Below are 10,155 nucleotides of genomic sequence, written 5' to 3' on the forward strand. Positions count from 1 at the left end.
AACACATATTAAAATGTAGAAAACTAGGGCCAGGCACGGTGGCTCATGTCTGTAATCCTAGCACTCTGAGAGGCCAAGGCGGGTGGATTGCCTGAGCTCATGTGTTTGAGACCAGCCTGAGTCAGAGCGAGACTTTGTCTCTAAAAATAGTTGGGCGTTGTGGCAGGTGCCTGTAGTCCCTGCTTCTAGGAAGACTGAAGCAAGAGAATTGCTTCAGCCCAAGAGTCTGCAGTTGCTGTGAGCTATGACACCATGGCACTCCACCAAGGGTGACAAAGTGAGACTCTGCTCAAAGAAAATGTAGGAAACTGGGTGGTGCCTGTGGCTCAAGGAGTAGGGTGCCAGCCCCATATAGCGGAGGTTGTGGGTTCAAACCCAGCCCTGGCCAAAAACTGCAAAAAAAAAAAAAAAAAAAAAAGTAGGAAACTATAATAGGTGAAAACAACAGAAAAATTAAATAGTATAAGCACAATGTTTACTCCTTAATACAATAGTTTTACATCCGGAAGATAATTGGCAAAAATGAGGTTAGTTACCAGGATGATTAAAGATCTACAGATGAACATCACTGAGATATTTGTAAAATGTTCTTTACAATGATTACTAGTCATTTCAATGATTAACATAAACATGTAATACTAAATCCTAGTTTTCAGAGTTAACTCTAGTAATTTCTAAATCGATAAAAGGCAATTTTACTTTCTGAAATGTATCAGGATCTGAAATGCGTGAGGTTTTTGAGCTGCACGCAGTCATACATAGCCCTTTCCTCTGACCACTACATGGGACCAAGGGACACGGGCAGACAAACAGAAAGGCTGCGTTCTAGAACCAGATTCTACAGGCATGTGTGAGCTACTCCAGCAGATGTGTTGCATGTAGTTTTTCAACCATATTATTACTCTCTGCATGTTCAACATACCTGCAATTGTTATCATTTGAGGAAGAGTCTTTTTAGGTGCTGTCTCTTCCAGAAGTGACTTAGAGTCCCTAGAGGGTGCAGTTGCTTCTGCCTTTGTAAAGGAGGTCAGGAGAGCTGCCACGTGTGCAGACCTCTGGGACTCTGCTTGCGTGAGTGCAGCTTCTCTGAGCTGACCTGCCTGTGCTATTATTTGGAACTTTAAAGGCCATGGATTGGTGCCCCTGGCAGTCTGCAGTCCTTGCTGTTGGAGGAGGCATGGAAGATGGATGCTTACACATCTTGGATTTAAATGCTGGGAAGAGCATCCAGACCCCAAGCACAAACTCACAGGTAAATGTGTCCTCTGGAGTTCACTTTTATTCTAATTTTCTAGAATCTTGTGATAATCATTTATGATAAAGCATAGGCCCCAAACACACCTCTTTTTACTTACTGAATCTATAAAGAGTATCAGTTCTCAAGAGTTTCTTTTTCATATAACCTCTCCATCTATGGCTCCAAAGTTAATCATTTGTGTTTTCTTTTGTTCACATTTGTCTTCTTTCTCATCACTGCTTTGGCTGTAAAATTTGAGAATAATCTGGCTGTTACAGACCCATGACCATAGTTCATGTGACTTTCTCAGTTCATTGCTCCTAAGCCTCTCTGTACACTTGGCCCTTTGTTGCCCTGGGCTAAGCTTTCCTAGAACTATTGTAATTTCTATAACACCCTAACCCCAGCTGTATGGGAGGATGGTAATGGGCAGAGCATATTGCCTACAATAAGTTTAAGTACATTCATAATGACTCAGAAATTGCTATAATTCTGTTTTTGTGGTCATTATGACAGATTTGTTCCTTAATCTGGCTACCTAAGACCAAGGAGATTGCAACTGGCCAAGGTACTCCTAAGAATGATGTGACTCTGTGGACCTGTCCCACTCTGTCCAGGTCAGGTGGGTTTTTTGGTAAGTAAATGGTAAGTAAAATGCTCTGCTCCTATAGCCAAGTGAGCCAGTGGTGGGAAAAGCCTCTAATGAAAGATTTTCTCAGTCTGCTTCTTTGAAGTATGTATTTCATCAGAACGAAGAAGTCTTACACCCACCATGCCTCAGAGAATGTAGAGATGAATATTTCCAAATTTGAGTAAGATTGTTCATCACTTAAAACTGTCAAATCTTCTCCCCTCACGTACATGTAGGAGTGACGAAGTGGTAATCTTGAGCAGTTTTTGACTGGTGTGTTTGAGCTCTGGAGTAAGTGTCACAAATCATATTATTTCAAAGGAAAACCAGCAGTGCTAGCAAGTGTGGAGGACAGGAGATCTGAAAGGGTGACACATTGTTATACACGCATGTAGGGAAGCCACAAGAGGCAGTGAGACTTCCCCTGTGAAGCCCTGCCCTTATGAGGTAGACCACTGTTCTTTCTCACCTGCATTCTACAGACTTGTACTGGAAACTTCCATGATGGGGAACCAAACCCAGGCCCTGTCCTCACGGTCTTAAATCCTCTTAGGTACCACCTGGAATGTTAAAGGTGGCTGAGGGTGAGTAGGTATCTCCTGCCCAGCCCAGAGAAACAGGAAGACAAAAGATGGTGGTGAATGAGGGATCAGAACGCTGGCATTCCGTCTCCTGTAGAACTCTGATTCTATATCATGTCTGCCTCCTCTCTCCACTCACTTAGCTTCCTGGTCAATCCTTGGGAATTATTTATTCATTATCTATTTATTAAGCATCTACGATTTGCCCAGAACTTATGGGGGTGTTAGAGATACACAGGTAAATCAGAGAGGCAATATCCTTGGCCTCATGGAGCTTACAGTTTTGTGACAGGAGACATACTGAAAATAAATACTGCATATACAATTTTAGGTCATGATAATACCATGACTCTCTTCAGAAATTCTGAGAATGTTATTTGGCAACAGTAAAACACCCTTCTCAGACAGACTTCCTGCCTGTGCTGGTCAGCCCAGCTGGACCTCTAGTCGGCCTCAGAATGACCTTAATATTCTTTCTCTGTGACACCATGTGGGGTGGTAAATCAGAATACAGGCAAGTCTGGACAGAGCTACTTTGGTGGCCAGGTACAAATGTAGCAGAAGCATGAGTTTATACTTTCCATGTTTTTAATAATATGCAATTCCCTGGACCTTTTCAGATTAGAGAAATATTTTAAATCAAACCTTAAATCCTGGTTCTTGACAAAACTACAATTCCAGCAGCTGTGTAGGGCCTTTAGTGAGGTGGGGGCATGTGACAGAAGCTCGAATTAATTTGCACATTGTTGCAATCAAGAATGAAGAATGTACTGATCAGGTACGTTTCCTTGCTTCTCTGGCCTTAAGCTGCTACATAATGTGTATTTTAGCTTTAACTTCTTGTGAATTTTTTAATTAATATTAGACAGAATTTCAAGGAGTACATTCAGCCTTTTCTCTTCTTAAAACATTTATGGTTGGAGAAGATGAGGTTACTTTTGAGCTCCTAGGTGCTAATTTTCATCTCTGACCTAGTAGTTTGTTCTCTATGCAGTATTTCTCAAAAGTCTCCAGCAGGATAGTCGTTATAAAAAGTATCCTGTGGTCAGATCAGTTTGGAAATTCAGGGTTAAACAAGAATAGTTTTTATTTCTTTGGGACATTTCTAAAGTGTGTATTCTGTGTATTGTCCATCTGCAAGAGAAGGATATAGCGTTCCGTGTTTCCCAAACACATTTGGGGAATCTTGGAGCATCTTGAGGGCCGAGCTCCATGAGCACACTTCAGGGAGCAGTGCTGCGTGGTGTGGGACTGCTCAGGTATTTAATTTCCACATGTTTCCACTGTGGGTGAAGGACAGACTCTGGACATCCTCCCTGGTGACTGAGGTCTGGATCAGGTCTTCTAAACTGGGCATTGTGACCCAGTGGATTATATATGTAGTGACTTAAGATCAGTATTTAAAAAAAATGAAACACAATAGTATAGAATGAAAAAAATGGAAAAGCAGGTATTATTTTGTGAAACTTTTACTATGGTTACATAGTTTATATGAGTATGTACGTATATGTGGAGTTGCTACATAAAAGGTAGTTTTGACTGTGGGTTGTGGTCAAAAAGTTTGGAAAAAAGATATTCTAGATTCTGGTCACACCTTTACCAAGCCTCACCCTGTTAACCATAGTCATGGTTCTGTGGGGGAAAATTTAGTTAAGGGGGCCTCACCCAACCTTCTCTAGAAGAAAGGCAACTTATAATTGTGCCCACTTACTAAATAATTGTTATTTCTCAGCTTTCTCACAGGAGTAGGTAATTTTCTAGCTTACAGGTGAGATCTGGTCTTTGACTTGGTTTCGTCAATTCACAGTACCTGCATCAATACATAGTCTCATTTGTGATGATAGCTGCTAAAAGAGAACAAAATTTTCCATGACAGTATTCCTGGAATTTGGGAATGTTAACCCTACAAAATGACCTTAGTCTGAGATAAAGATGACATTTTCCACTATCTAGTAAGTTAAGGTCATCAGTCTGAGAGAACTTCAAGAATGCCTTTGCTTCCAACTCAAATGCCGTTTTCCTAATGAGGTTTAGAAGTAGCTGCCATTTTTAATTCAAGATAGTTTTCAAAGCATGCTTTGGAAAAAGTTTGGGATTTTGTTGTTGTTATTCCTTCTCTCTCTTCCTCTTCATCTTAACACAAAAGAATGAAGGCATATTTATCACCTAATTATCCTATTATATTTATTAAGCAGGCCTTTCTTAGGTTTGCTTTAAAAGCCTTGGTGTAATGTTCTGTATTTACCTCTTTCTTGTTTATTGGTGTGCAGTGGTTATTCACAGACAGGGTCGTATTCCATTCCTCCTGGGCTCAAACAATCCTCCTGAGTAGCTGCTTCTATGGCTGTGTGTGCCAGTGCACCCAGCTCTTGTATTTATTCTTTTACAACAACTAAATCCAGTTGCTTTTCATTTATATGGTTTTAATTTTTTTTTTTTTAAATAACAGCAGCCTTCAGTAGAAAAAGAAATTATTTCTCTGAGTTTGGAGCATGGTGCATTGAACTGGATCCTCATTCTGGTTCTGCCATGAATTAGCTTCGTGATCTTGGGCAGGACATTTGATAACTCTAAATGTTTGTCTAAACCTATAAAATAAGGGGGCTGCATTTTACCTATGAATATAAATGTGCCAACACATCCAGGGCCAATCCTATCTCTCCTTGGGGGCATCTCTCAGGGGTTACGAGAGCGGGGTTACAAAGAGCATTACGAGTGGTGTGTATAGATGAAGCAATCCTCCAAGTATACAAGATGTGTCTCCTCCTGGAGTGGAACAGTGTTTTTACACTCCTTTCTGTTGAGAACCTTCTATCAGAATACAAGATCATTCCTGATTCCAGCTCTCAGTTGAGTTGTGAGCAGCACCAGTCCTTTGAGGAAGTGACCTCCTATCTCTTTTGATTTCAGTTGTGCCCCCAGATATCTACCCACTCACAGTCTGATCTGATCTCCTTTCCACCTGTACTCTTCCAGCCCCAGATTCCTTTCATGGAGTCAACTTCATCTATTTTGCCGTAAAGTTTTGCTTATTAACTATTGTTGGAATAGGGCAGGTTTTGCAAAGCATTTTCTAAGGAACACTAGTCCCTTGAGATGCTCAAGTCAAAAGGACTCTGTGGTCCAATCAGTCTGAGAAGTGCTGCCTCTCGTAGCCTCATCTCCAGAATGTTTATGATGCATGTCATTGTCCTAACATAAGTCCTTGAAATAAGGAAAAACGTTCAATTTTCCTACCCCAAAGCTCCCAAATTAATGTGAACATTAAATAGTCTCTTCATTTTTAATACCAATTAACCTTTTACAGAACTAGAGTGCCATGGAATGCTCTTTTAGAAATAGCAAGACAATAGGAGGGTATTGTCTCTAGAATTTCCTAAGTGAGATTCATGCGTGTTTTATGGGAGAGCTTTTAAGCCCTTTTTCATTAAGCTGCATCAATTTATTTGATTAGTCCTCTGAAACCTGGGTCCTATGGGGGATGGCTTTGGGGGAGGGTAGGCCATGTGGCAGGAGCACAGAGCTGGCATTCCTGGCCACGGGTGGTTGAGAGAAGTCAGAACTAAGGACAGCGTGGCAGACAGAGAAATAGTCCCCCCAAAGATACCCACATTTAATCCCTGGAATCTAGGAATGGGATGCTATTTGGAAAAGTTATATTTGCACATGTAATTAAGTTAAGGACCTTGAGATGAGATCATCCTGGATTATCCAGCTAGGTCCTAAATCCATTGACAAGTGTCCTTATAAGACTCACAATGGAGGAGGCCAAGTGACCACAGAGCCAGAGACTGGAGTGCTGTGGCCACAGATCAAGGCTTACCAACAGCTGCGAGAGTTAGAAGAGGCCAGGCACAGCCTAGTGCAGTGGCTCTCAACCTTCCTAATGCTGCGATCCTTTAATACAGTTCCACATGTTGTGGTGACCCCCAACCATAAAATTATTTTCATTGCTACTTCATAACTCTAATTTTGCTACTGTTATGAATCATAATGTAATTATCTGATTTTTACAGGAGACCCCCTAAGGGGTCGTGACTCACAGGTTGAGAATTGCTGGCCTAGAGCCTCTTGAGGGGGTGCCAGACTTCCCATCTCTAGAACTGAGGGCATCCACTGTTTTAAGCCATCCAGTTTGTGGTGTATGTGTTGTGGCAGCCACAGGACACTGGCATGGGGTGGGCAGGCGAAGGAGCACTGAAGGGGAGACACTGAAGAGAAGCCTCAACCACACGGACAGCTTTGACCGGCTAGCGCTGACAGGTGTGAGCCTGCGCTGGCAGGGGCCTGCCTGCACGCTCCTGTGCTGGGGGTGGGGAAGCCCTGCATTCCGGGACAGCAACAGCCCTTGGCATGCACAGTGTGAACCATCATCTTTCCCTCTTCCTGCAGGCCACACGGGCAGAGTGCTGCACTTGGCTTTGAGTCCTGACCAGACCCGGGTTTTATCTGCAGCAGCTGATGGGAAAGCCTGTGTGTGGAGTTGCTACTAGTCATGCAGCCTCCCTAAGCTTGTTTCCTCCTTTTTAAGTGAGGACAATAGCACTGGCCATGTCTTCTCCACAGGGTCACCATAAGGGTGAAACAAGATGATGTGCTCTTCTTGGCGTGAATCCGTGGCCTTCTCCTCAGGTTACTTTGTTCCCTCTGCTTCCTCCTTTTGCATTTCCAGAGATTGTCTGTGACTTTTCGTTTTCTCTCTCTGCTTTCTTCCTCCCCCTCTCCTCCTCTTCGCCTCCCCCTCCTTCTACCCCTCCCTTCTCTCTCTCTCTGTCCTTCAAGATTCATCTTCATGAGGGGGCCAGGTGTGGTGGCTCACACCTGTAATCCTAGCACTTTGGGAGGCTGAGGTGGGTAGATTACTTGAGCTCAAGGGTTCGAGACCAGCCTGAGCCAGAGCAAGACCCCTGTCTCTAAAAATAGCTGGGCATTGTGGTGGGTGCCTGTAGTCCCAGCTACTTGGGAGACTGAGGCAAAAGAATCGCTTGGGCCCAACAGTTTGAGGTTGCTGTGAGCTGTGACGCTATGGCACTCTACCGAGGGTGACAAAGTGAGACTCTGCCTCAAAAAACAAAACAAATAAATATAAAAAAAGTAAATAAATAAAACACATAATACAAAATAGAATGTCAAAATAAAAAAAAAAGATTCATCTTCATGACTTTATTCAGAATCTTATCTATAGCAAAGGTGTCTACTTTTTCCCCACCTGACTTTTCTCCCAAACTCCAGCCTCATTTTCTGACTACCTTGGGACATTTCCTTCCTGAGATAATTTCCTAGCTTTAGCTCAGTCTCAATACATTGAAAACACAACTGGAAGCGCTTATTAAAATCCTACTGTATGCTAGGCTGCTAGGCAGTATGTTAAGCATGTATAACACTTTCTCTCAATATTGACTCTTCTGAGGGATTCCCGTTCCCCTTGACAGCCTCATCCTGATCGTGGCCCCCTGTCATTCAGGGGGCCTCCCCACACTGCCCTGCTTCATCCCTTGGTCTCTTTTCTTTCATTTCACCTGGTTATGCCTTGTGTACCCGATGGCCTATCTGCTGTAATTGCCTTCTAACTGGTCTCCCTGTCTTTAAACTTTGGTCTCACCCCATTGCTGGATTAAGCCTCTGAAAGCACCATGCCAAACCTCTGGGTGCCCTGCTTGAACACTCAGTGACACCCTATTACCTAAAGCCTTTGGCCTCCACCTCTGGGGTCCAGAGCCTGGGACCTGCTTTTGCCTTGGCTGTGCCATAAACAGACCACATAAGCCTTGGATATGCCCCGGCATCTGCAAGGACAGGAATTTGGATTTGATCACTGCTGAGTTAAGGAGATGAGGGAACACACATTATACTTTTCAGTGCTCCTTAGAATGTTTTGTATATGCTAGATAACAAATATTGGTTGATTTTATTTATTTTGCTTTGTCATAAAACATTTTTAACTGATGTATACCCATTCCCTTAGGCTCCCCAAATCCATAAAACAAAACAAAAGCTTTGATAATTCAAAAGTGCCATAGTAAATACAAGGGGAGTTAGAACTCTTCTGCTAAATTAGTGTTAATTTATCAGTAATTTTTTCTTTTCCCTGTTTTTTAAATTTAGGAAATATGCTCAGTAGTGATAGTGATTCTTGTTTTAGAAAATTTTTGGCCACTGAAAACTGTGAATGTGATACTTTTATTCAATGCACATTCTTCTTTAAGTTAATGGGTTTTAATTTGCTCTTCTTAATCAGTCAGGTATAAACTATAAGAAAATGTTTAGAAGAAAATGAGCAAAATGATCAGACCATTTCCAGAGTTCCCCACCGTTCTGCTCTGGGGACTTCTGTTCTCATGACTAAAGGTCATTTCTGTCAATTAATACCAGTATGTGAACAGGGGCTGTCATTTAAGAAAAAAATATTAATGTATCTTTTACCTGCTATTAGTTTTGGTGGGAAGTTTGGGATATGGATTTTATAAAGAAAAGAGTAAACTTCCAGATAAAACACAAAAGAGAAGCCTTGGCTACAACTGACATTTTAATTTTGTAATTTAAAAATTTTTATTGAGTAATAATTCATAGGTAGTAAAGTACATTTGCCTTAAGTTCATAGCTTGATCATCTTATAGTTTATAACAGTGTAACCACCATCCAGATCAAGATACGAACACCTTTAGTGCCCTAAAAGGATTCCTGTGCCTACTCCCAGCCAATACCCCTCTGTTATTCTGCCAACTCTTATGAATGGAATCATATATGTTCTTTTTTGTCTCACTTTTTTTACTCAACATTGTGTTGCATATAAGTATAGTTTGTTTTTTCACTGCTATGTAATATTTTATTGTATGAACTTACAGTAATTATCTGTTTTATTGTGGATGAAAATTTGTGTTATTTCCAGTTTTGACTTACAAGAATAAAGCTATACATTCTTGAAAGAATTCTTGGTGGATAAAAGTGCTCATTTCTGTGTAGTATATAGCCTGGAGTGGAATTGCCAGGTCATAGAATATGTATATTTTGAGTGTTAGTGGACACCACCAATTTTCCTAAGAAGTTATACTAATTTACACTTTTACCAGCAAAAAATGAGGGTTCCATACACTTACTTTTTCAATGTAATAAATAATGCTGGTAGAGAATATTCCATCCTCTTACTGCAGTTAAAACCCTAACTAGGAGTGCCTGTCTTTTAGCACCAGGCCTCACTTCCCAGTAGGAATTCTCCTCCCTGGCAGTATATTAGAATCACTGGGGAGATCATAGAAAGAATACTACATCCTGGGTTGTACCAAATACTTTTTAAATCAGAATTTCCAGACGTGGGGTATGAGCATTGGCAATTTTTAAGAGCTTGGTGAGGCTGTTGTTGAAAGTACAAGCATGTTTCAGGCCTAGGTCCAGTTGCTTGACACACAAAGATCCAATGATTGAGATAACAAGGATTTCCAAAAAAGAGAGGAATTTTTAATATGACAGACAAACATCTTATTGGGAGAGTGGGAGAAGCTGTCTCAAATCTGGCTCCCTGACTAACAGAGATCATGGGCTTTTAGAGGAAGGGGCACATGTCTTGGGGCAGGGTGAGGGATATGTAACTAACCAGAGGCTTTGTGTGTTGGGGAGGTGAATCTTGGCATCAGGGACATCTACCCAGGAGTCTTTAGAATCTCAGCTCCTCTGTCTTATAGAAAATTTACAATTTCTGAGAAGCAACC

General features: G+C 41.6%; 1 protein-coding gene across 3 annotated transcripts in view; it reads left to right on the top strand.

The window, feature by feature from the left end:
• The window catches only part of CDC20B (cell division cycle 20B), a 66,082-nt gene extending 59,071 nt beyond the window's left edge, over nt 1–7,011 (top strand). The window contains exons 9-11 of one of the 3 annotated variants that reach the window (XM_053590592.1): nt 1,127–1,252; nt 1,754–1,871; nt 6,842–7,011. In XM_053590592.1, the coding sequence (XP_053446567.1) occupies nt 1,127–1,252; nt 1,754–1,871; nt 6,842–6,942 (345 nt within the window). In that variant the 3' untranslated portion in view covers nt 6,943–7,011. The remainder of the gene's footprint in view (nt 1–1,126; nt 1,253–1,753; nt 1,872–6,841) is intronic. The other 2 variants (XM_053590595.1, XM_053590597.1) reach the window with 2 other exon arrangements.
• The last annotated feature ends 3,144 nt before the right edge of the window (nt 7,012–10,155 follow it).

This window comes from Nycticebus coucang, chromosome 1 (genome assembly GCF_027406575.1).
Source record: "Nycticebus coucang isolate mNycCou1 chromosome 1, mNycCou1.pri, whole genome shotgun sequence".
NCBI lineage: Eukaryota > Metazoa > Chordata > Mammalia > Primates > Lorisidae > Nycticebus > Nycticebus coucang.